The following is a 26,908-nucleotide window of genomic DNA, read 5'->3' as shown; positions in this document are numbered from 1 at the left end:
TTAATCCTTTGTTTGGTGTTATTTATCTATTCATTTAATTAATTGTTTGCCTGGAGGCGGTTGGAGGATGGATGGCGGCTAACAGATTGAGATTGAATCCTGACAGGACAGAAGTACTGTTTGTGGGGGACAGGAGGTGGGCAGGTGTGGAGGACTCCCTGGTCCTAAACGGGGCAACTGTGCCCCTGAAAGACCAGGTGTGCAGCCTGGGAGTCATTTTGGACTCACAGCTGCCCATGGAGGCGCAGGTCAATTCTGTGTCCAGGGCAGCTGTCTATCAGCTCCATCTGGTACACAGGCTGAGACCCTACCTGCCTGCGGACTGTCTCGCCAGAGTGGTGCATGCTCTGGTTCTCTCTCACTTGCAATGCGCTCCACCTTTGAAGGTGACCCGGAAACTACAACTAATCCAGAATGCGGCAGCTAGACTGGTGACTGGGAGTGGCCGCCGAAACCACATAACACCGGTCTTGAAAGACCTACATTGGCTCCCAGTACGTTTCCGAGCACAATTCAAAGTGTTGGTGCTGACCTTTAAAGCCCTAAACGGCCTTGGTCCAGTATACCTGAAGGAGCGTCTCCACCCCCATCGTTCTGCCCGGACACTGCGATCCAGCGCCGAGGGCCTTCTGGCGGTTCCCTCACTGCGAGAAGCAAAGCTACAGGGAACCAGGCAGAGGGCCTTCTCGGTAGTGGCACCCGCCCTGTGGAACAACTACCTGATAAACAACTACCTGACATTTAGAAAACACCTAAAGGCAGCCCTGTTTAGGGAAGTTTTTAATCTGTGATATTTGATGTATTTTAATGTTTGTTGGAAGCCGCCCAGAGTGGCAGGGGGGGGGAAGCCATCCAGATGGGCGGAGTATAAATGAATAAGTTGTTGTTGTTGTTGTTGTTGTTGTTGTTGTTGTTGTTGATTCTTATTAAGATGATTTAAAGCAAAACATAACAAAACCACAAAACAAGTCGTAGGATCAGAGCCGTAGCTAGGTGATCTTGCGCCCCTGGCAGTTGCATTCCAAATATTTTATTGATGAAAATGCAAACAGTTTACAGTCATACCTCGGTTTAAGTATGCCTCGGTTTGAGTATTTTCAGTTTAAGTACTCTGCGGACCTGTCTGGAACGGTTTAATCCACTTTCCATTACTTTCAATGGGAAAGTTCGCTTCAGGTTAAGTACGCTTCAGGTTAAGTACAGACTTCCGGAACCAACTGTGTTTGTAAACCGAGGTACGACTGTAATGTATTTCTTGCAGATGGCAGTGCGGATCTTAACACAGTGTGCATCTTTAAGTAAAAGCCATTTAACTCATTGACCTCAGTTGGTGGCGGTAAACCCGAAATATGTAATTCAGTATGATGTGGAAGAAGAAAAGTATTTGAACTATAAATTGCAGCTCTTTCAGGTAAGGTTGTTATTTATCTAATTCAGTTTATACAAGGTGGTTAGGATCCCAACCACCCACAGATACCTCAATAAAATAATACAGTGGTACCTCTACTTACGAATTTAATGCGTTCCGAACGCACATTTGTAAGTTGAAAAAAATTGTAAGTCGAATCCCATAGGAATGCATTGGGAGAAAAAATCCGTAAGTCGAAGCAACCCTATCTAAAAATTCGTAAGTAGAAAAAATCCTATCTAAACCGCATCCAAGATGGCGGATGGAGCTCCATTCGTAAGTAGAAACATTCGTAAGTAGAGTTATTCGTAAGTAGAGGTACCACTGTATATCAGCTTAGCAGAAAGCCACCTGCTGTCTGCTTTGGTAATGTAGCGTTTCTTAGGCTGGGTTGAGTGGGGGTTGGCTTCCCATGTGAGTAAGTAAAAAAGTTCACCATCTATCTGAGCATTTTCACACCCCAGTCTTTGAGAGGGTTTCACTCCCCCTTTACTTTCCCTCAAACTTAATCTTTGCTTTTCAACATCAGGTGCTCTTTTGTATTCAAATCAGGCCTCAAGACAATGATGTAGCATTTGGGAAGGAAGATGCAACTCAGGAGCCCACCACTGGAAGCCAAGATGGAGAAGATCTGCACAGCCACCATGTATTTCCCCTTGGTGCTCAAGTAAGTTGGCACAAAGGAGACCCAGACACAGCAAAACACCAGCATGCTGAAGGTGATAAACTTGGCTTCGTTGAAACCCCCGGGGAGCTTCCTGGCGAGGAAAGCCACAGTAAAAGAGATGGCAGCCAGAAGGCCCATGTAGCCAAGGGCAGAGGAAAACATAGTGATGGACCCTTCATTACACAGCAGAATTGTCTGTGTGACCTGGGAATCCATGTCCAGTTCTGGGAATGGGGGATACATTCCAATCCAGGCAATGCAAATGCCAAACTGAATGAAAGTACCAAAGAGGACAATACCATTTGCCAAACTCCTTCCCACCCACTTCCTGATGCTGTTCCCTGGTTTTGTGGCCATGAATGCCAAAACCACAGTTATAGTTTTTGCCAGCACGGAAGAGACGGCAACCGAGAAGATGATGCTGAAGGTGGTTTGGCGGAGAAGACAGGTGACTTCTTGAGGCTGGCCAATGAACAGAAGGCAAGAACAAAAGGAAAGCAGGAGAGAAGCAAGGAGGATGTAAGTGAGGTTTCGGTTGTTGGCTTTAACTAGTGCAGTGCTTTGGTACTTAATGAAGATCCCCAAAATGAAACCTGCGACTAGCCACAAGAGTAGGGCAAGGAAAGCCAAGATAATCCCCAGTGGTTCTTCATAGGAGAGGAAGACTATAGTCTTGGGGAAGCACTGATCCCTCTCATTGTTTGAGTACTGATCTTCTAGACACTCACGACAGTGATCTGCATCTGAAAGAAAGAAAGAAAGATTTCAATACGCCAAACATCAAATATTTTCCTTGTTAAAACATTCCTTGTTTGGCCCCCTTGATATTGAGGGATGATTTTCAATCATCATGGGAAAGGGAGGTCTTGGATGAAGTACAGACTTGCGGGCTGTCACATCTTTACTTGGAGTCTATGACAAACAGTCAAGCTAGAGCTGTGATGTCTCAGAGATTGGGCGATATTGCTAGACAAGAGGACATAGCCCTCGTGATACCAGGGATGTTCGTGGGGGAGCAGATCTATCAGGTTACACCAGCTCCTTATCTCGCGGAAATCCTATACCATAGACTCCTCACTGCGGCCAAATTGAACGTCCTCGAATCTGTGGTATTTTGGGGAAGGTACAGGGGAGTTCCATATGACCAGAGAACTTGCCATTGTGCCTTGGGGGAGGTAGAGTCCACTGAACATATCCTCCTGAGTTGCCCTTTCTATGTAGATTTAAGACAATATCTCATAGCCCCATGCCTATCTTAGCCTTTCCAGAGAAAGTCAGGTTGTATATTTGTTGAATAATCCTACTGAGAAAACAGCTGTCTTGGTGGCCAAATTTCTCTTCCTAGCTCTCAAGCATCGTAAGATTAAAATCGACTGCATTGATGTGGGTTTATCTGTATAGCTTTATTACGGTAGTGCTGCCCATGTTTTATTTTAGAGGTTTTTTGTTTTTATAGATGTCTTAGATGTTTTAATCTTGTACTGAGAAATGTATCTTATCTGACTGACGGTCAAATAAAGAATAATGATGATGACATTCCTTGCAAAAATGTAGCATCTTCTTTTTGTAATAGTTTTATTCCATATTCTCTCTCTCTCTCTCTCTCTCTCTCTCTCTCTCTCTCTCTCTCTCTCTCTCTCTCTCTCTCTCTCTCTCTCTCGTTGCAGTTCCTAATGAACCTTTCTTGCGGATACAGCATGAAAACAGTTTTTCTGGAGCCTGTCAGATCTAGAGAACCAGGAATCACAGGATCATAGCTGAAGTGCAGAGAAAATTGTTACTTATCAGATAATGGACTGATGTTGAGCTGAGTACGGTCAAGACATATGCTGCAGTCATATTTAATCAGAACTGAAGCAACTTACCTTCCAAGTCCCGGACTGCAGAATCCGGAACCGGCATCCGTGTGAAACCGAAAGTTGCGTCGACGTAACTTCTGGTGTCGCTCTGCCCATCTATGGGCACCAAAAATGGCCGCCGCCAACACCAGAGGTCGCGTCTATGCACTTCCGGACATGCGTAGATGCGACTTTTGAAGCCAGCGGTGGCCATTTTTGGTGCCCATAGAAGGGCAAATCGGAAAGGAAAAAATGGCCACCGGCAGGAGAAAATAACGGAGAAAAACGGGAGACGAAGTGATACGGGGGACCACCGGGAAAAGGTAAGTAAAAACGGGGGGTTCCCGGGGAAAATGGGGTACTTGGCAGCTATGAAACAAGGACATTGAACCATATGTCTTGACAGCCCAGTCCTCTGATGCACTTTGTTGTGGAAGTCAAAAGCTGAATAGTGCTAGAAGTCAGGTCCTTATACCATTGGAATATTGTGGGTAGCAGTGCTGCACCACAACTCATGAGAAAAGCACGATGGGAGTAGGACAAGAGATTCGGTTATGAGAAATGACTGCGGCATCTTTCCAAACTGATGGAAAACTGTGGCCATAAAACATGAGTGTCATGCATCATGGTCAATTCATACATATACACATCATTTTATGTGTATGCTGCCTTTCCATAGTTAAAACTGTGATCAAGGCAGCTTGCAACATGTAGCACATTACACAATTTCAAATGGTAAGAAAGATAGTCGTAAATAATAAAGAAAATGCATCAGAATGTACCCAACCAATCTGAACAATTTCCACGTTAAATCATAGTAAGATCTAAAAATAAAGACACAAGAAATTGATATCAATGATGGCAACAAGCGATACCTCAACCCTAGAGCCTGTTCAGCAGCCTCAGCTTTTGTAGCTGGAGTCAGTCCGAGCCCGGCCAAGCCAAGTGCGAAAAGGTCTGCATGTCCTGCAAGGTCATCCAGCACTCACAGCCAAGATGGTCTCAGGATGTTGCATGACTAAAAGTGGTGGTTTAGCAAAGATTCCCTGCAAGCGCTTAGTAGAGGAATAGGGGAGAACTTTGAGCCCATTTGGGTCTCAACTCGTAAGCAGTGCATCAGACAGATGATTGCCCTGGAATTGTTTCACCAGAACAGAAATTTAAAAGGTAACTGTTCTGTGGAAATCTGCATCTTGAAATTCTGGACCTAGATTTTGCAAAGATGGCTGCCTTACAATTCTATGATTCTGCTCGGCAAACATTTCTTTTCAGACCTAGCATTACTACTTTCACATTGAAGCTGCTGTTCCCTCAAAGCCGTTTACCTGTGTGAGCAGAAATGGTTCCTTCTATGCATGGGACACATTTGTAGCAGCAAACTGGCTTTGCTTCTGGCACCACCTTGTGGGATCCAGGTTGGCAACTTTCTGTACAGGTAGAACAAGGCTTGGTCTGAAGGGAATAAAAAAACAAAGAGTGTTTGAGGAGTTTCTGCTTTGTCTGTAGATAATAAACCATCCTATTCAATGGATTCAAACTACAAGAAAGAAGATTCCACCTAAACATTAGGAAGAACTTCCTGACAGTAAGAGCTGTTCGACAGTGGAATTTGCTGCCAAGAAGTGTGGTGGAGTCTCCTTCTTTGGAGGTCTTTAAGCAGAGGCTTGACAGCCATCTGTCAAGAATGCTTTGATGGTGTTTCCTGCTTGGCAGGGGGGTTGGATTGGATGGCCCTTGTGGTCTCTTCCAACTCCATGATTCTATTCCGATGGACCTGTGTCTTGTTTGACTTGAATCTTACTCTCTCCTGTGATTGATGAACAAGGCCTGTCCAAAACATTTTGCTGCTCGTGAAGAACAGGACATAAGAATACAAGAACAGCATGCTGGATCAGGCCAATGTTCCATCTGGTCCAGCATCCTTCTTCCCAAAGAGGCCAACCAGATGCCTGTGGGAAACCAGCAAGCAGGACCGAAGCACAAGAGCATCTTTCCCTCCTGTAGCTTCCAGCAACAGATATCCAGAAGGGCTGTTGCCTCTTCCAACTGTGGAGGCAGAGCATCATTATCATGGCCAGCATCCATTGATGGAACAAACTTGCTCCACTCCATTACACATACTGGACTGGCAGCTGAATTTTGCTTGATGGTTTGTTGTGGGACAGCATCTTCCCCCACATCTGAGGGCAATAGAGTAGCCTAGAAGAGTTTGGATTTGATATCCTGCTTTATCACTACCCTGTTGTTGTTGTTTAGTCGTTTAGTCGTGTCTGACTCTTCGTGACCCCATGGACCATAGCACACCAGGCACTCCTGTCTTCCACTGCCTCCCGCAGTTTGGTCAAACTCATGTTCGTAACTTCAAGAACACTGTCCAACCATCTCGTCCTCTGTCGTCCCCTTCTCCTAGTGCCCTCCATCTTTCCCAACATCGAGGTCTGTTCCAAGGATTCTTCTCTTCTCATGAGGTGGCCAAAGTATTGGAGCCTCAGCTTCATGATCTGTCCTTCCAGTGAGCACTCAGGGCTGATTTCCTTCAGAATGGATAGGTTTGATCTTCTTGCAGTCCATGGGACTCTCAAGAGTCTCCTCCAGCACCATAATTCAAAAGCATCAATTCTTCGGCGATCAGCCTTCTTTATGGTCCAGCTCTCACTTCCATACATCACTACTGGGAAAACCATAGCTTTAACTATACAGACCTTTGTAGGCAAGGTGATGTCTCTACCCTAAGGAATCTCAAAGCGGCTAACATTCTCCTTTCCCTTCCTCCCCCACAACAAACACTCTGTGAGGTGAGTGGGGCTGAGAGACTTCAGAGAAGTGTGACTAGCCCAAGGTCACCCAGCAGCTGCATGTGGAGGAGCGGAGACGCGAACCCAGTTCCCCAGATTACGAGTCTACCGCTCTTAACCACTACACCACACTGGCTCTTTAGAGCACTGTAGAACACATAGCTCTTTCCTCCATAGCCTTGACACCATCCTGTACTTGTTAGCACCCACTGAATGGGGCAGCTGTCTCATTTTGCCCAGAGCTGGCACTGTCAGAGCACTTCCCCCAGACTTAGGCTGCTACAAGTTTAGGTGGACTCTAGTCAACAAAATCTTAGGTGGCAATTTATTTGCTAATGTTCAAGATGCTGTAAAGTGGTTCTTCTAATCTTATATGCAGAACTTATGACAACAGTATTTTAACCCCTGTATATCAAATGAGAGGCTGAGAGACAATGATTTGAATGAGACCACTGACAGAAGCCGTTGTTAATTTTCTTATCATTAATTTTTCTGATTAATTTATTAGAGCCATGTCTAGAGCCATGTTTCCCAACCTTAGGTCTCCAGCTGCTTTTGGACTACAACTCCCATCATCCCTGAACACTGGTCCTGCTACCTAGGGATGATGGGAGTTGTAGTCCAAAAACAGCTGGAGACCCAAGGTTGGGAAACACTGTTCTAGAGAATCATCTCAAGGTGATGTGCAATTAAAGCAGCCAATGCATTTAAAACAAAGCTAAAACAATACACACTCATGGCAAAGACCAATTTGTCATCTGGGAAAGCCTGTCAGAACCAAAATATTTTCAATTGTTTCCAGAAAATGCAGAGCTTTCTGGAATGCCATTCCACAAGGACAGCCAACATTCAAAGTCCTGCTCCAGAGCAGGTTTCTGACATCTTTGGAACATGCAGGAAAAACTTTCTCACAGATTGCAAGGATCTCATGGATCAATAAGGGATAAAAGGATGGTTGTATCTGGAGAGGCTTCTGTTCACAGGGTCCACACTTAGCTACTACATTTCACCAGCTTGTAAAATGCAAATACATTCCCCACCTTATTAAACCAGTTGGGCCACATGATGGTCTCCTCGTGAAGAGTCAGCTTTGGGCCTGAGGAGGCTTGGGACTCCAGCTTCCCCACTTTCACTCTTATGGCAGTTTCATTAGGAAACGTGACCAAATTCACAATATCATAGTCCGCTACCAGCTCCCTATCTTCATCAAAATACACTTCGTCCATGGTCGTACTGTTGAAGCGGATGCTTCTCAGAAAAGGGTGAAGCTAGAGGAACAATAATTTCAAGCTGGGTAATTAAACCGCTTTATTTGTTTCTTTTCATTTATGAATCACTTGCCATGAAGCATCCCAGTACAATTAACTATCTGGAAGTCCAAAATCTGTAGGAAACATTGGATGAGGGGATTTTGTGAAGCATGTGTAATTCAAAACTTGGGTCTTGTTCTTTCACGTGATAGTTCATGTCCAACTCCCATGACTATCTGCCTCAATGCACAGTTAGTGTGCAAAATAAACCCAATAAATACAGTGGTACCTCAACTTACGAAGACAATCCGTTCCGCGACTGCCTTCGTAAGTCGAAGTCTTTGGTTGTTGAAGCGCCCATCACATGCACGCGTGTTTTCGTGCTTCTGCGTATGCGCCGGCCGCGTGCAGGGGTGCATGGGGCAAAAAGACTTCCGGGGTTGTCGACTTCAGAAGCCGAAACCTTCGGAAGTCGAGTCGTTCGGATGTCGAGGTACCACCGTACATAGTGAGAGGTTTGAATGCTCTGACCCAAACTACTAATCTACAATGGTGGTTTCCTTCTGTCTCTTTCCCTGTTTTGTCCTAGCCTCTTTCCTGTCTGACTCCAATGGGATCGGGTCATTTGGCAAAATCTCCCTGTTGGTAAGGTTTTCCTGGACATTTTTGCTGATTTCATGAAAATCCCCCTGGATGCCAAAATGCTGCCCGATTCCCAGACGTGTCCACGAAAATCTGGACGTATGGCAGCCCTACCTATTGGGTTTGAACCCAATAGATCAGAGTGCCTTATGCCATAGAGGTTTTGCTCAGGTAGCGAAAGAGTGGGCAGCAATGTGACCGACTTCCTGGGAGCTACATGCCAATGGTGGGCAGGTCCAAAATAAAAGTGAGCATGGCCAGAGTGGGTGGGTGGAGTCCCGCCACACACTCTCACACCACACACGGTCAGATACTCAGCATACACGACACACATACTGAACACACCTACAATTTCTAGTCCAATATTGCTGGTTCTAAGTGGCAGTGGATCGTCAAAATCTCTTTCCCATCACATCCTTGTCTGGATCCTTTTAAGAGGTGATGCCAACGCGTCAACCCGTCACATTCTGCATGCAAAACATGTGCCCTTCCAACAGAGATGTAGCAAGCCCAGGTGGTACCCGGTGCGGAATTTTTTTGTCACCCCCCCCCCCACTGCTTTGGCGGGAGCCATGGCTCCCGTCTGTCCCCCTCCTTCCCTCCCTGGCTCGCTGTAAAGTGGCAAAGTGGGAGCCGCTTACAGCGAGCCAGGGTGGGAGGGAGGCTGGGGGGGCTCGCCATAAGTGGCCCCCACTTTGCCGCTTTACAGCAAACTGGGAAGGGAGGGAGGGAGGGGGAGCCATGGCTCCCGTCCGCCCTTCCCTGGCTCTCTGTAAAGCAGCAAAGCAGGAGCCACTTACGATGAGCCAGGGAGGGAGGGAGGCTGGGAGGGGCAGGATCCTCTGCTCGCGGCTGCAGACGCAAACGGAGGATCCTTTACATGCGGCTGCAACGGCGTGGTGGCTGTTAGTGCCGCCATGGTGGGCCACTGCCTTGTCACCCCCGGAGACATGCCACTGGGAGCGCACCACCCCCACCGCCCCCTTTTGCAATGCCACTGTCTTTCACTACAATGCAGCCCCTCAGTAGTGGGACAGCGAGCAACATCACACTGCTTAAAGGGTTCCCAGAACCCAAGCAGAAGAAAATGGGGCATGACAACAACACGGGCTATCCATTTCAGCTGTCATTTCAATGGCTCTCACTGTTTCTCACCTGCCATGCCTCTATGTTCAGAAGATCCAGTCTGTCTTCTTCTGTGGCCATCATGCGGCTAGATACAGATGTGATCAGAGCATGGAAAGCATGTGCCACAATGTACACAGCATTGTACACATTGTAGCTCTCAGCAGACATACCATTCCCACGCCAAGATGTTGGAATGCTTTCCAGCTTTCCGCTCCCCATGCATCTTCTCCAGGTTTTCCGTGACCATCTCTGGTTGGAATCGGAGCAGTCAAATGTGTCGGACCAAACATGACCAAGGAAATGCCCATCTTGAGTCAAGAAAAGGCCCTGGGATTTTGTCCGCTGGTTTGTTTGGATGACAAAAGACAAAGCTCCATGGAAGAATTTGACATCCCAGTATTGAAAAGATGTGCTTAAGGTGAAGCCCCACAGAGCTGTGGAGATCCAAACTTTCCCTACAGGAGCATTGAATTTTCTTTCAGTTCTGCTTAGGACATGAGGCAACAGAAACATTGAGTCAGAATCACCATAATAAACGATCACGTTGGCTTTCCTCTGCATAATGTGTGCTCGGAAATCGTTGAATGCTTTTCTTGGAATACGAATGTTAATAGAATATACTATTGGAATCTTGTATGTGAAGGCTACACAGATGCCATTCTCAATGAATGCTGCCTTCATGGTTCTCACAAAGTGATCTCCACCATCATTATTTGGAGCAAATACACCGACCCATATCCACCTGAAATGCAGGAGCAACCGAACTATCCCCATGTATTGTGAAGTTTCCTTGGGGCTCATCCAGTAGGAAGAGGAGAACTGGGTGTTATCACTCAGAATATGGTCGACAAAACCGTAAGTGAGCTAGAAGGAAAGCAATAAATGCTTAGCATTCAATATAATGTGGACATTTGCTAGCAAAAAAATGGTTTCCACTGAAGAATGTAATATTCCAAATATCTACTGAGCTCTAAGTTCTGTGGACTTTGATTGGACTTACTCCCAGCATAAGTGAGCCTGGGGTGGTGGCAACCTGATTCTGAATCATTGTACATTTGTCTTCCACAATCTTATGCATGGTTGGCACGAACCAGCACTATTGCAACATTGTTTTGCAGGCCCCATGCACATCACAATCCCCTCCCTGCTGCCATTAGCAGCCAAGGGTGGAGGAATTCTGAGCTGAATTGCATCCTGTCCCATCTTTTCTCAACCTCACACTATTCACATTTCCTATAGTGCTCTGAAGTGGCCGGGTGCATCATCAATATGGATTATCGTAGGAAAATACAATAGCAGTCTCCACCTAAATTTCCCCAAATGCCCAAGGCACAACACAGTCTGCTGATGAACTAGGGGATTGCAGGAAATCTCACCATTGCTGCTCACCACCAGCTAAGCCCATCAGCACCACAGCTTATTGTGGAGGGGGATACTATACCAATGAATTTCTCAAACAAGGAGCTGACCATGAGAAAAAGACTCCCTTTGTATCTCTATACATGTGTGGCATTGTTGGCAACTTGCCTCCATACCTGAGGGACCTTGTAAACATCTAGCATGGTTGCCATCTGGAAAAAGGTTTCAAAGCCCCCTCCTTGAATAACAGCCAGGAGTTTTCCTTGCCTCCCACACTTGAAATTAGGGACCATCCAATGTGTGGTAGAGAACAGGTCTATGGTGGCTTCATAAGTATTCCTGACGCTGAAGCAGTTTTCATAGATGCTGTAGCCAAGGGTGATGTTGGGTAAGAGCTCTGGATTTTCATTGATCTCTTTAATGGCAAACAGGATGGCCAGGACGTGCGGATAGTTTGTCTCCAGTACCCTGGAATGAAAAGCAAATGGCATATCAACTGGTAGAATGGTATGTTCTAGTCCTGCTCTCCCTCCCCCCCCCCAAAAACATGCCAGTGACTATGAGTGACCTACTTGGAAGGAAGACCTACACACAGGCTTATTCCACTAGTTTAAAAATTGTATGAAGCAGACCTGAGCTTCCTCTTGTAGATGTCTCATAGCAAGAAAGACCAAAGCCCTGCCCTGGCTAGGTTAGGCTTTCTTTTTTATATACTGTATTTTTTCATCTATAACACACACACACACACACGTATAAGACGACCCCTATTTTTGGGGACTCCAAATCAAGAAAATGGGAGGGGGGCTGCATCCAAAAAGATTGTATAAGATGTGAATGAATGTTAAACGATGTATGGAAAAATGTATGCAAAAACTATATATATAAAGAGAGAGAGAAATCAAAAGCTAGCAACACTTACGGCAGGAAGTCATAGACAGGGTCAGATGTGAAAGCATGTGTTGGATAGATAGCTGTCCTCAACGGTATAACTCCAGTAATGAAGTAATCACCTGGTCTGTAATAATTATTTGGAGACATTCGTAGGCTTGAGATATCTGCCTCTACACTCATCACTAGCCCAAAGTGCAAATGAAACAATAACAGTGGCAGCATCATTTTAGGCCCAAGCATACAGCAGACACCCCCCCCTTCAATTGACTTTATTATACCAATACATTTGTAGAGAGATCTGCCAAGAAAGAAATACAACAGGCTACAAGCATCATCCTGTGTCTGACTTCAAAGTCTGTCATCTAGGGCTAATAGAGATGCAGTCAAACATCAGACCCATAAACCACCTCTAATTATCCAAGTCCTCATCCTTATTAGCCATATATACCTCTATCCAAATTTGGTGGAAGAAATGATTGATAATTTTGGGTTCGAATTGTTTTTATTTATTATTAATGCTCAAAAGGGACCTCTGGAAAAATGCTGTGGAATTCTGGTCACAGGGACACAAATCAATCACAATGGTTTTCATAATTGCAGGGTGTGTGTAATCATGCTCTCTCTGAAGCAAATGCACAGGTGCGCAGCAGGAGAAAACATGTTTGCAAAAGTTCACCCAAGTCATGTCATGCTTTCCTATACGACAATTGAAAAGGCACTGAACTTGGACTATGTTTAGTGGAGCTGTGGGCGACTATCAGCTGACCATAAGTGTCATCTTGTATTTTGCCTAAGGCAGAAAAAATGCCTTTGGACAACCCTGGGAAGCAGTTTCCTTTGCCACCACTGGCTCCTGAAAAAGAAGGTTGTCAGTGTGCACCAAGGTGTCCCGTGCCTCCACAATATAATCAGTTTCATCTTTATTGTCCTTAGAGAAAGAGGAGCTGAAAAACCAAGAGGAAGTATAACTACAGAGTCTAAATTGTGAGAACGACGTGTGAGGCTGCGCTGCGTCTTTACTGCTTCCATTGTGCAGAAGTTAAGAGAAAATTCTTAACACACAATTTACATTTGGGGGTGGAGGATAAATAAATGTGAAGAACTTCACCCCTTTTTGTTTAAATTGAAGGCTTTTATCTGTCAAAATTGTCACTATATTTATAAAGCACCAGTGCTATAGATGAGACTTTACAGCGTAGTATCACTGCCACACACACACAAAAAAAACCAGGTCCCTCCCTTCAGGCCCTTCCAGTCTAATTTGAATGGACTGAAAATCTCTCCCTGTCTACATTCCTTGTAGGAGGAATAGAGAGTTTCTGTAATTTTCAGGAAGTGCAAAAACTGCAACACTTAATGTGGAGTGTTTACAAGGTGATAAAGACCCCCACCCCCATCACCTATAGAACAGAGCAGCAGCCTAGCTGCTGTTAAATCTAAACCTCTTTATTGAATGCCCCCAAAACCAGCAGTTCCAGAGGGCCAGTGTGGTGTAGTGGTTAAGAGTGGTGGACTCGTAATCTGGTGAACCGGGTTCGCTTCCCCGCTCCTCCACATGCAGCTGCTGGGTGACCTTGGGCTAGTCACACTTCTCTGAAGTTTCTCAGCCTCACTCACCTCATAGAGTGTTTGTTGTGGGGGAGGAAGGGAAAGGAGAATATTAGCCGCTTGGAGACTCCTTAGGGTAGTGATAAAGCGGGATATCAATTCCAAACTCTTCTTCTTCTACATCGCGACATGGCATGTACTCAGTGACATTCCTTGGAAAGAAGATGGCTACTCCATGATAATAATAAAAAAGTTTTGAAAAAGTCAGAAAGTCTTCCCCACAGGCTCTGACAGCTGTAGGTTATGAGAAAGCTAGAGCAATAATCCGCCAACGAATTCCGGATGTGGAACTGCAATGACACGTGAGCGAGATGAATAAACACCCAGCAATAAAAGATAATGGGAGAGGATTTACCCAAGCAAATTATTTGTCAAAATTACAAATACCTAAATACAGACGATCATTTACCCTTGCTAGATTCAATGTGCTGCCATCTGCCTCGTTGCAGGGAAGATTCGAGGGTAAACCATATGCAGAACGAGTCTATCCCTGCGGCTTGATGGAGGTAGAAACTGTCTCTCATGCCTTGTTACATTGCCGTTTTTATGGAGATATACACTTGGTATTCATTACCCCTGCTTTGCAAAAATCTTCAAATGAACCCGAACTTCAGTGTTTAAAATCCCTGGTAGAGGACAAGGATCCTGAGATCACGTTAAGAGTAGCCAAATTCTGTGCGACTGCCATAAAACTCAGGGATCAAGTGGTGCTACCATAATGATTAAGGCCTTAAACGATGATTTTAGGTTGTATTTTAGTAACTAAGTTTAAATTTATATCTTTTTATAATTGTTGTTATATCTGCATTGTCCCTGTTATATTGATTGCAAATTCAAATGTATCCCTATAGTGTTTTATGATTTCCTTGATGCTGTATGTGGGCTAGAACTGGTCTGTGACCGTAATAATAAATTCATTCAAGTCGGAAAGTCCACACACACACACACACACACTTTTCTGAAATTTAGCTGTGCAGCACATTTGACAGAACCTTAATCTTTCCTTCTCATCATTAAGTGTGCCTTTGTATTCAAATCAGGCCTCAAGACAATGATGTAGCATTTGGGAAGGAAGATGCAACCCAGAAGCCCACCACTGGAAGCCAAGATGGAGAAGATCTGCACAGCCACCATGTATTTCCCCTTGGTGCCCAAGTAAGTTGGCACAAAGGAGACCCAAACACTGCAAAACACCAGCATGCTGAAGGTGATAAACTTCGCTTCGTTGAAACCTCCAGGGAGCTTCCTGGCTAGGAAAGCCACAGTAAAAGAGATGGCAGCCAGAAGGCCCATGTAGCCAAGGGCAGAATAAAACATAGCGATGGACCCTTCATTACAGTTTAGAATTATCTGTCTGATCTGGGAATCCATGTCCAGTTCTGGGAATGGGGGATACATTCCAATCCAGGCAATACAGATGCCAAACTGAAAGACAGAACCAAAAAGGACAATACCATTTGCCAAACTCCTTCCCACCCACTTGCTAATGCTATTCCCTGGTTTTGTGGCCATGAATGCCAAAAACACAGTTATAGTTTTTGCCAGCACGGAAGAGACGGCGACCGAGAAGATGATGCTGAAGATGGTTTGGCGGAGAAGGCAGGTGACCTTTTGAGGCTGGCCAATGAAAAGAAAGGAGGTCAAAAAGGAAAGCAGGAGAGAAACGAGGAGAGTGTAAGTGAGGTTTCGATTGTTGGCTCTAACAAGTGGAGTGTCTTGGTATTTAATGAAGATTCCCAAAATTGTACTTGTGATTAGGCACAAGATTAGGGCAAAGAAAACCAAGGTAATCCCCAGTGGTTCTTCATAGGAGAGGAAGACTATAGTCTTGGGGATACATTGATCCCTCTCATTGTTTGAGTATTGATCTTCTGGACACTGGTGGCAATGATCTGCATCTGAAAGAAAACATTGTTTTTGCACATCAAGCCCCAGAAATTTCTGTATTATCAATATACCGGTATTCCCTACCTAATGGAGCAATTTTTGTCTTTTTAGTAACTTTTTTCAATATTCTGAATTGTACTGCAGTTCCTAAGCAACACCTCAGAGAGGATAGGATGCCAGTAGATTTCCAGGTCTAGGGAATTCTGTCCAGGGTAAATAGCTGCTCAGCAGATAATGGGTTGCTACTGAGGTGAATAAAGCCAAGATACATGGTGCAGCCATGTTGAAATCACAAGCTGAAACAATGAATACTTCAGCCAGTTGCCATGAAGGCCCAGTCCTGTTGTGTGGTCTTCTGTGGAGCCAAGAACTGAATAGTATTGGAAACTAGGGCTGTGCAGCAGATTTGGCCAAATTGTGAACTGACTCAGGCCAATTTATGCCCTGTTTTGTTTAGGCTGAAGCAGCTACAAATTACTACAGAGTGGATCAGGTTTTCCTGAATTGATATGTAGCAATTTGTGTGAACTGGTTGCCCCAATCTTTAGAAATCCAGACAAACTGTCTCCAAACTGTTGCAATTATTAATTACAACACCATATAAGGACAACGCCAGCATTGGGAGTTTTCTAAGGTTAGAACCTTACTCAGCACTCTCCAGTCTCAGTGCTTGGCATGCATGGGGAGGTGCTGAACTCTTTTAAGTTCTCTTGGGAAACGGTTGGTGGAATTGGGTGACATTTGTTCAACTTGTGCTTGTTTCCTATCATTTCCCAATCAATCCCAGTACCACCCTTTAAAAAGTCAGTTGTCTGTGTCTTAGTATTCCCCTACCCCTTCCAATTTTGACTCTAGTTTTTAAATAAGGTCTCTTTACAGCTGGGTTCAGTTTTCTGTGTCTGATTCAGCATTTAATCTTGTGTTTGTGTGTGGGTATGCATGCGTTGTGAGTATATTCGACACCGTTCAGCATATAACAAATTTAGCAAAATAATCCCCTTTGCAGGGGCTGCTGTGGCTCAAAATTTCATGTCTCTAATTATTAAAAAGAAGAAATTGATGGCCAATTTGGTTTTGCAATGCAAGTCAATTGGCTTTTCAGGAGATTAGTATTTACTGGATTACAATCGGGATTTGAATCCAGTGCAGGTCAGATCAGGTCTGGAATGAATCAGGTCCGATCCAGATTTACAAGTCATGACTATAAATCGAATCGGGGTGAAGTCTATGCACAGCTTTTCTGCCACTGCAGTTTTGTGATTGGCAGTGTAGCACCACTGAAACAATTCGTGACAAATCTTGAAATTTCTTTCCAACTGTCTCTTTTTAGACCTAGCATGATTACATTCAGTGAACCTGCTCTTCATCCCTCAGAGCCTGATGTTCCTTCAAAGCTGTTTTACCTGTGTGACTAGAAATGGCTCCTTCCATGCATGGGGTGCATTTATAACAGCAAATTTGCTGTCCTTCTGGCACCACTTTGTGGGATCCAGGCTGGCAGCTTTCTGAACATGTGGAATGGGGCCTTGTCTAAAGGGCATCAAGAAAACAAACAGTATTTTAGGAGCTCTTCCATTCTCTGTAGGTACTATACCATTCAAGGACGCGGGTGGCGCTGTGGTCTAAACCACTGAGCCTAGGGCTTGCCAATCAGAAGGTCCATGGTTCGAATCCCCGCGACGGGGTGAGCTCCCATTGCGCTGTCCCTGCTCCTGGCCACCTAGCAGTTTGAAAGCACGTCAAAGTGCAAGTAGATAAATAGGTACCACTACAGTGGGAAGGTAAACGACATTTCCATGTGCTGCTCTGGTTTGCCAGAAGCGGCTTAGGCATGCTGGCCACATGACCCGGAAGCTGTCTGCGGACAAACACCAGTTCCCTTGGCCTATAGAGTGAGATGAGCGCGCAACCCCAGAGTCATCCGCGACTGGACCAAACGGTCAGGGGACCAAACTTAGATTCACAAAATGTTTAGGGGTATGCGTAACCCTGCATACCCCCAGAAAAAGCACTGTCTCTATCATCTATAAAGGTAAAGGGAACCCTGGCCATTAGGTCCAGTCGCAGATGACTCTGGGGTTGTGGTGCTCATCTCGCTTTAATGGCCAAGGGAGCCAGCGTACAGCTTCTGGGTCATGTGGCCAGCATGACAAACCCACTTCTGGCGAACCAGAGCAGCACACGCAAACGCCATTTACCTTCCCGCCAGAGTGGTACCTATTTATCTACTTGCACTTTGACGTGCTTTCGAACTGCTAGGTTGGCAGGAGCTGGGACTGAGCAACGGGAGCTCACCCCCTCGCAGGGATTCGAACCACCGACCTTCTGATCGGCAAGTCCTAGGCTCTGTGGTTCAGACCACAGTGCCACCCGCATCTATATCAACACAGTAATCATACAGCATTATTATATTTAAATAACAAATGTGAGGTTGCAGCTGAGACCAGCTTTTACATTCCCTTTTAATTTGAAATGTAGATATTCCAGCTCTTGGCTTGTGCTCCCAGCTACTACACGACAGCATAAAACATGAATGCACTCCCCACCTGGTTGAACCATTTGGGCCACACAGTGGCCTCTTCATCGATGGTCATCTCTAGACCTGAGGACTCCTGGGTCTCCAACTTCCCCACTTTCACTCTTACAGCAGTTTCGTTAGGAAATGTGACCAAATTCACAATATCGTAGTCAGCCACCAGCTCCCTATCCTCATCAAAACGCACCTCATCCTTGGTAGTACTGTTGAAATGGACGCTTCTCAGAAAAGGGGGGAGCTAGTAAGAAAGAGAAAGAGTCTCAACATCTGTAAATGAATTAGATCCATCCCTTCTTCCATCCCAATCTTCATTTCTTCATTTTAAATAATTTATTTGAAGGAAACAGAGGTAGTCCTTGAATGTGGGAACAAGTGAAAACAAGTGTTGGATCTATGATTTTTTTTGTGTGTGGGGGGGGGAAGAATTCAGGAAAAAAATTGCTTTGCTCAGTTCCACAGCTACACACACTTCACTAGAAAAGTGATTCGTAGAGGTTACCTGTGAAGAAATTTAATTAAACGTTAAATAGAAAAACGTCCCAGAAAAGTTATAATGTAACTGTGGGTTTAGTGGTAGTCTTCTAAGAGGAATTAGACTTACAGATTCTTTTTTTTTAAAGAAAACCTATAAAGATTTCAGTTATGGCAGTTAACAGTAGACTCTTGCTTTTATATGGGACAAGAGAATTGAAATGGGTCAAATTGTGATAGGTCCTTTAGTGGTCATTCAAAATCATTAGGCCTTTGCTACAGTCCAATGAGAATACAGATTTCCAGGCAGAACCTGAAGACGGGTCAGAGAGAGCTTTAGTTAATAGATTAGCAATTTAGTTCAATCTAGCATAAATGGTTAAGGACGTGGGTGGCGTTGTGGTCTAGACCACTGAGCCTAGGGCTTTCCGATCGGAAGGTCGGCAGTTCAAATCCCCATGATGGGGTGAGCTCCCGTCGCTCGGTCCTAGCTCCTGCCACCCTAGCAGTTCAAAAGCACACCCAAAAGTGCAAGTAGATAAATAGGTACCACTGTGGTGGGAAGGTAAATGGCGTTTCTGTGCGTTGCTCTGGTTCGCCAGAAGCGGCTTAGTCATGCTGGCCACATGACCCAGAAAAACTGCCTGCGGAACGGACAAACGCCGGTTCCCTCGGCCTGTAAAGCGAGATAAGCGCCGCAACCCCAGAGTCATTCGCAACTGGACTTAACTGTCAGGGGTCCTTTACCTTTTTAGCCTAAATGGTGAGCAACAGGAGGCACACTTTATTTAAGCTGTGTAATTATAAATAATTGGTGGGGTTTGTAACCCCCAGTTTACACAGACAGGGTTCTTGACAAGGGGTGACTCTGCTGAATTAGCAGGATTGAGCAGATGAACCAAGCAATCACAACCAATGAGGAAATGAGACAGAATTGCAAATGGAGGGGCAGAGGCCAAAAGCAGAACAAAAAACAGGAAGGGACACAGTGAGGAATCACTTCTGTGGGTTGCATTATTCAATTACCCTTTTTCATCTGGCATACCAACAACCATTTTATGCCCCAGATCACCAGCTCAGAATTATTGACTTAGGCCAGGCATAGGCAAACTCCGGCCCTCCAGATGTTTGGGACTGCAATTCCCATCATCCCTGACCACTGGTCCTGTTAGCTAGGGATGATGGGAGTTGTAGTCTCAAAACATCTGGAGGGCCCAGTTTGCCTATGCCTGACTTAGGCAGGTACTATCATAATTGGAGCTGGCTTAGAAACACAGGAAACTGCTTTATACCAAGCCTGGCTACTTCTCTATCTAGAAACATTTTTTAAAATCTCTGGTTAGCGTTGCCTCTTTAGGAACTCAGGAAGAGGCACTTCTTCATCTGCTTATTTGAATCCTTTGAACTGGAAATGCTAGGAATTAACCGCAGACCTCCTGCATGCAGAGCAGACCTTCTACCGCTGTACTACAGACCCTCACTAGTGGGACAGAAAAAAATGCAAGTAGCCAGAGTTTAAGGGCTCATCCAGACTTGCACTTGTCCTCCGCCTAGAAAGCCTGGGTCTGAGGGGTTTTCTGATTGTCCCACACTTTCTAGGTACAGGTCCAAACAGTTTTGCACTTGTCCCACTGCTTTCCCTTGGAAAATCCATTCTTTAGTGATGAATTGGAGCAAACATCAGTCCAGAGAAAACCCAGTTGGTGTTTATGCCAATTCAGTGGTAAAGATCGAGTTCCTTCTGGGGAAAGCAGTGGGGCAAGGGAAAGTCTGAATGAGCCCTAAGTGAAAGAAAATACTACATGAACACAAAACCTTACAGTTGACCCCTAGCATTGATATACGAACACGCGTACAGTCAATTAATAGTTGGTTTTATTCCAGAAAAAACATGCCACTTGTCCGGAGCTCTCTGCCTCCATGACTTATGAATACCCTGATGATGACTCAACTAAATCCTCAGCGTTGTTCCTCTTCCTCTGGAAACAATGCGTGAAAACAAATCTCTTTTGTCGCTTCTGTGATGTCAATTTCCCCTTTTCTTGTACCCCTCCTCTCCTGCATTCCTGCTGTTAGGATCTCCTACACACGAATAGGACCTTGGTAACGATCACATGCCCGATTGGGATGTTCTCTCCCTCCTGGTCGATTGTTCGGGAGCTTCAAAAGCTTTCTCCAGCCCGAATATCACAGTGACTGATGCCAAGAAACATCAGCACACTTACAGTTCCGCAGAGTTTGCGCAGTTGTGTAACAGAACTCAGCAACTCAGCATTTTGGCTAATCTACTTTTATTTACATATAAACGCACACGGAGAACTGCAACATGGCTCCCTCTCTTTCTAGCATCAGGCAGCTAAAATGAAGGACAAAGGACAATTGTCCCACTTCAGGAAACACAGTAACACAAACATCCTGTCTCCCTCACTTCCCACTCTGTGGAGTGTAAACATACACCATCATGTGACAGACAACAATCCCATGACTGCAGACACTGGGAATGAATCTTCAAAACACCTGCACGCCTGAGAGGCTTGGAAACTGCCTCAGACAAACTATTGTCTGATAACTCCTGTTTTTCTCTGGGCTGTGAACTCCCCCCCTACCTTCCTCTGGTCTTCCCATAACAAGTCTCCCTCCGTGCTCCAAGTCTGGCAGCTGCTGTTCCTGGCTCCAACCTGACACCTCCAACGGATCTCTTTCCCTCTCCCTCTTACCTGCCATGGGTTTATTCTCAGAACTCTTCTGCCTTCTGCAGGCATCATATGGCTAGATACAGATGTGACGAGAGCATGGAACGCATGTGCCAAAACATAGACTGCATTATAAACGTTGTAGCTCTCAGCAGACATTCTTTTCTCAAGCCAATGTGTGGGGAAATCGTCATGTTTTCTCTTCCCCATACATCTTTTCCAAGTTTTCCTTGACCATCTGTGGTTGGAATCAGAGCAATCAAATGCTTCTGACCAAAACCGATCAAGGGAATATTCATCTTGAATCAATAGGTGGTCTTGGAATTTTGACCTCTTGTTTGTTTGGATGGTAAAGGACAAGGCACCGTGGAAGGATTTCACATCCCAGAATGCAAAAGATGTGCTTAAGGTGAAACCCCACAGAGCTGTGGAGACCCAAACTTTCCCTACAGAGGTCCATTTTCTTTCTTCAATCTTGTTCAGTATGACAGGCAACAGAAACATGGAGTCAGAATCCCCAAAGTAAATGATCATGTTAGCTTTTCTCTGTGTAAGGTGCGCTTCCAAATATGAATGTTTTCTGTGTAAAACATGAAAGTCAGCAGCAAACAGTTGTTGAATCCTATCTGTGAAGGCCACACAAATGCCGTTCCCAAGGAATGTTGTCTTCATGGTTCTCAAAAACCAATCTCCACCATCATGCTTCGGAGCAATGAGACCGACCCACATCCACCTGAAATGGAGGAGCATTTTCACTATCCCCATGTACTGTTGAGTTTCCTTTGGGCTCATCCAGTAGGAAGAGGGAAACTGGGATTTATCATTCGGAATATTGTTGACAAAGCCGTAAGTGAGCTAGTAAGAAAAGGAATCAATGTTTAGTGTGGGAAGTAATGCTCAGACATTGCCAGCCTAAAAGGGCTTCTCTTAGCTGCGCAACCTTACACATTTCACACTGAGTTGAGTTGAACTTACTCCCAGCTAAGTGGATACCAAATTATTGACATTTCTTTCCAATCATCCTATGCTCAACTACCTTTGCAGAGCTGTTTCTGGAGTACAGCCTTGCATCTGTGCTCTGTACAAACTTTCCCAAACTGAACTCGTTTGGCTCCATTTTTCTTGCTGCCGCACTGAACAATCAAGTTCTTATAGGTGCACGCCAGGTATTATGTGGAACCTGTAAAAATAAAGTTCAATTCTGCCAATCAAAGGGGCCAAGAGGAGACACATGGAGTATGTCAATCTTGGAGGAAAACTGGTCCCAAGTTGTTGAGGAAGCAGCGTGGAGAAGCAAATAACAATAAGAAAGTGTTATCTAAAATGTATAGACTATTACTTGATTGGGAAGCAAAAGATGAAGAGGTGAAAGGAGTTATGATTAAATGGGCAAAAGATTTTGGGCATACCATACAGGTGGATGCCTGGGAAAATTTATGGATCAGAGATTTAAAATTTACGGTGTGCTACACAGTAAAAGAAAACATTATGAAGATGTTCTATAGGTGGCATCTGACACATAGCAGCTTAGCAAAGTTGTATAAAACAAATTCAAATAAATGTTGGAGGTGTAAGCAGGCAGATGGAACAATATTGCATATGTGGTGGGGATGTAAGAAAATTAGAAACTTGGGATAGTGTCTATGTGTTGTTTAGTCGTTTAGTCGTGTCCGACTCTTCGTGACCCCATGGACCATAGCACGCCAGGCACTCCTGTCTTGCACTGCCTCCCGCAGTTTGGTCAAACTCATGTTCGTAGCTTCGAGAACACTGTCCAACCATCTTGTCCTCTGTCGTCCCCTTCTCCTAGTGCCCTCAATCTTTCCCAACATCAGGGTCTTTTCCAAAGACTCCTCTCTTCTCATGAGGTGGCCAAAGTATTGGAGCCTCAGCTTCACGATCTGTCCTTCCAGTGTGCACTCAGGGCTGATTTCCTTAAGAATGGATAGGTTTGATCTTCTTGCAGTCCATGGGACTCTCAAGAGTCTCCTCCAGCACCATAATTCAAAAGCATCAATTCTTCGGCGATCGGCCTTCTTTATGGTCCAGCTCTCACTTCCATACATCACTACTGGGAAAACCATAGCTTTAACTATACGGACCTTTGTCGGCAAGGTGATGTCTCTGCTTTTTAAGATGCTGTCTAGGTTTTTTTTTTCAGTTCTTCATAGACACTGTCTGTAGACAGACAGTGTCTATGAAGAACTGAAAAAAAAATGTTTAAACAAACATTCGTTAAAACACCGGAAGCCTTTCTTTTGTGTTTACTAACACCAGATATTCCAAGTGACAAAAAGAGGATATTCTTATATTCCACAACTGTGGCAAGAATGATTATTGCCAGAAAATGGAAGGGAGAGGAGATCCCAACAAAAGAAGAGTGTCAGATAAAATTATTTGAATATATTGAGCTTGCTAAAATGACAGAAATAATAAGGAATCAAATACCCCAAAAGTTCTGTAAAGAATGGGAGTGTTATAGAATTTACTTAAAAAAACATTGTTCCCAAGTAAAACCTTTATTCTGCTTTGATTAATTTTGGCAAAATACAGAACAGTTACTATAAATAAATCATATAATACTGTATGAAGAAATGAGAAACATCTAAAGAAGGCAGTTAAGTAAGGAAAAATATGACTTGTAGTGAGGTGGACGAAAGTCACCTCAAAAGATTAAAATGTTAATGATTGGTAATTTAGAATATTAATTATTGGTAAATGGTGGAGGAAAAAATGTTTATGTTGTTAATATGTTGTTTTTTAGTTTTTGTTCATCTTCAGTTTTGGTGTGAAGGTTGGATTTTTTTTCCTTTTGGATTTCTGTAAGAGGCAAAACTCAATAAAAATAAGAAGCAAAACACACACATACACAATAAGAATTTGCCCATTTCACTTTGTTAGCTGCTACTTGTGGTGGTATGGAGGGTATGTTGATGTGTGACTTGCAATGCAGCCTGCCTCTGTGTTCAGTGTTCCAGCCATTCAGACACAATCTTTTCCACAAATGCCACAATCCCCCCTCCAGGTTTTCTGATTCCACACTCACTCTTGAACAATCAGCCAGCCTTCCAAAGCCCCATAGCAGGTTCAGACCTCCTTTAGCGGTTTCTGTATTTGTGTGCCCAGCCGTCCCTCCCCAAAAATATATCATCTAGCACCATGAAATGAGGAGACATGACCACTTGCATTTAGGTCAAATCAGGCCAAAACTTTATTGACTACAGATGGAAGAGGTTTGGCATTGTAGGAAACTAAAATGGCAGCTTCCACTTCCATTTCCGAAAATTCCCCCGGAACATTACAACATTAGGGGAATTTGAGGGTATAGCAAGAAATGTAAATGGCGGCTCCAATCTACTCTGAGGCTCACAGCAATGCTGCTGCTGCTGCCATCCACTGCTGCCCAGTGCCAAAACTCATGTGGTTCTGCTTTAATGAGAGATCTCTCTCAAGCTGACCCTACAGAGAAGATCACCCTTCAATATCTGTGCATGCCTGTTATGTTTGGCAACCTGTCTCCATACCTGAGGGACCTTGTAAACATCTAGCATGGTTGCCATCTGGAAAAAGGTTTCAAAGCTCCCTCCTTGAATAACAGCCAGGAGTTTTCCTTGCCTCCCACACTTGAAATTAGGGACCATCCAATGTCCGGTAGAGAACAGGTCTATGGTGGCTTCATAAGTATTCCTGACACTGAAGCAGTTTTCATAGATGCTGTAGCCAAGGGTGATATTGGGTAAGAGCTCAGGGTTTTCATTGATCTCATTAATGGCAAAAAGGATAGCCAGGACATGCTGGTAGTTCCTTTCCAACAGTCTGGAATGAAAAAACAATTGGATTGTTTCAAATAATCATAACTGTCAGCTCCTGTGTTGTTTCATAGTACCAGGAGAGTAAGGAGAAATCTTGTTCTATGATATATCTCTGATTAAAGTCTCAACCAACAAGCAAGTAATATGCAACAATGTACATATACAAGAAAAAGACAGATCTCTTTTGCATATTTTTGTTGGGGGGTAGTTACAGGTAGGTAGCCGTGTTGGTCTGAGTCGAAGCAAAATAAAAAAATTCCTTCAGTAGCACCTTAAAGACCAACTAAATTTATATTTTGGTATGAGCTTTCGTGTATCTGAAGAAGTGTGCATGCACACGAAAGCTCATACCAAAATATAAATTTAGTTGGTCTTTAAGGTGCTACTGAAGGAATTTTTTTATTTTGTTGGGGGGTAGTGTGGCTAATTGGAGCTATATCTTGTCTCATTACATATTCTAAAGCTTTTTGGTCATCTACAAACTATCCCTTGCTTTTTCCTTTAGGACTAATTGCAGTCCTTAACGGTTGTCAACAGGTTTACCATTCCCATTGAGTCAATCACCCATCTCCTACTACCCTTCTGAGAAAAAACCCACCCCACCCTCCCACTATATATAAGGGCCTCGTGACTTCTGTTTCATAGTATCTGAAGAAGTGTGCATGCACATGAAAGCTTATACCCAGAGAACAAACTTAATTGGTCGCTAAGGTGCCACTGGACAATTTTTTAAAAAAATATATTGGATCTATATCAGTTTCCCTGAAACTTTAAGATACTTCTCCACTTCTTCAAATACTTTTTAAAAAGTGCTGTATTTGGAACATTTATAAAAAGAACAGTCCTTTAGAGAATGCTTCCCTCTGCCTTCCGTGCAAAAATGTGACTATCCTACTAGCTAGGAAAGAGTTAACTATTAATAAACTCCATTGATACGTACAAGCATCTATCAGGTTCAATCTATATATGATTTCACACCAAGGTATTTAAAGAGATTTATAGATCAGATGGAAATTATGGTGGTTTCTGCATTCTATGATTAACATCTAGCAATTTATTGGGGGGGGGGTTCTGTTTGTCTTACACATGGATTTATTTCCAGTTTTAATCTCTATAAATCAATACAACAGATTATGTCCTACTGAACACAAAGGAACTTACTTCTGAGTAAACAGTCACAGTGAGGTTGACTTCCAAGTACAGATGGGAGAGAAATTGTATTAAACTGAGGTAGAAATGTGGAGAACCAAACATATAAATGGAATGCCCTCCCACTAGAGGTCAAAGAGAACAACAATTACCAGACCTTTAGAAGGCATCTCAAGGCAGCCCTGTTTAGGGAAGCTTTTAATGTTTGATGGATTTCTGTATTTTAATGTTTGATGGATCTCTGTATTTTAGAATTTCTGTTTTGTTGGAAGCCGCCCAGAGTGGCTGGGGGAACCCGGCCAGATGGGCGGGGTATAAATAATAAATTATTATTATTATTATTATTATAAAAAGGAGAAACTGAAATTGTCAAGTTCGCTCAACCCTATTTCCAAGAACACTGTAATCAAGTAACTCTCTGTGACTTCTTTTCAAATGTGTTGCCGTGTAGTGTCCTTCTGATCAGGATTGTAGCCAACCAATCATGCCCCTTTCCTGGATATGCCAGTCGATCCCTCCAACAGTCTTACCAACAGCACTCTGCCTGCATTCTGTGGATCCACTAAGCTTCCCGTAGATTTGCAGGGGCGGGCAGTTGCATGGAAGATCAGAATTGGCTGAGGACAATTAAAAACTAAGAGCAAACAACACTTACGGGAAGAAGTCGTGGACAGGGTTAGACCTGAAAGCATGTGTCGGGTACACAGCTGTCCGCACAGGTATAACTCCGCTAATAAAGTAGTCGCCTGGTCTGTAATAATTATTTGGAGACAT

At 44.1% G+C, this 26,908-nt stretch overlaps 2 protein-coding genes across 2 annotated transcripts; both read right to left on the bottom strand.

Moving 5' to 3' along the window:
• Positions 1 to 1,913: 1,913 nt before the first annotated feature.
• Positions 1,914 to 12,200, bottom strand: LOC118080131 (vomeronasal type-2 receptor 26-like). The gene is made up of 6 exons (XM_088662474.1): positions 12,007 to 12,200; positions 11,264 to 11,555; positions 9,756 to 10,592; positions 7,749 to 7,976; positions 5,239 to 5,365; positions 1,914 to 2,818 (listed from the first exon to the last, which is right to left on the bottom strand). The coding sequence occupies exons 1-6, from the start codon at positions 12,198 to 12,200 to the stop codon at positions 1,914 to 1,916; spliced, it is 2,583 nt and encodes an 860-aa protein (XP_088518600.1).
• Positions 12,201 to 14,579: 2,379 nt separating this feature from the next.
• Positions 14,580 to 26,908, bottom strand: LOC148687036 (vomeronasal type-2 receptor 26-like). Its single transcript, XM_088662473.1, has 6 exons — positions 26,790 to 26,908; positions 24,698 to 24,989; positions 21,198 to 22,028; positions 18,020 to 18,247; positions 16,877 to 17,003; positions 14,580 to 15,484 (listed from the first exon to the last, which is right to left on the bottom strand). The coding sequence occupies exons 1-6, from the start codon at positions 26,906 to 26,908 to the stop codon at positions 14,580 to 14,582; spliced, it is 2,502 nt and encodes an 833-aa protein (XP_088518599.1).

The sequence above is a fragment of the Zootoca vivipara genome, chromosome 2 (genome assembly GCF_965207765.1).
Source record: "Zootoca vivipara chromosome 2, rZooViv2.hap1.1, whole genome shotgun sequence".
Classification (NCBI taxonomy): domain Eukaryota; kingdom Metazoa; phylum Chordata; class Lepidosauria; order Squamata; family Lacertidae; genus Zootoca; species Zootoca vivipara.
The sequence above is the reverse complement of the archived record's forward strand: the minus strand, read 5'-3'. Positions and strand labels throughout refer to the sequence as shown.

Coding starts and splice junctions, on each gene's coding strand:
- LOC118080131 (XM_088662474.1), bottom strand. CDS start 12,200: ATGCTGCCACTGTTATTGTTTCATTTGCACTTTGGGCTAGTGATGAGT. Junction 11,556..12,006: donor CCTGTCTATGACTTCCTGCC/GTAAGTGTTGCT, acceptor TTTTCATTCCAG/GGTACTGGAGACAAACTATC. Junction 2,819..5,238: donor AACCATTTCTGCTCACACAG/GTAAACGGCTTT, acceptor TCTTTCTTTCAG/ATGCAGATCACTGTCGTGAG.
- LOC148687036 (XM_088662473.1), bottom strand. CDS start 26,908: ATGTCTCCAAATAATTATTACAGACCAGGCGACTACTTTATTAGCGGA. Junction 24,990..26,789: donor CCTGTCCACGACTTCTTCCC/GTAAGTGTTGTT, acceptor TTTTCATTCCAG/ACTGTTGGAAAGGAACTACC. Junction 17,004..18,019: donor GGCCCAAATGGTTCAACCAG/GTGGGGAGTGCA, acceptor GATGCCCTTTAG/ACAAGGCCCCATTCCACATG.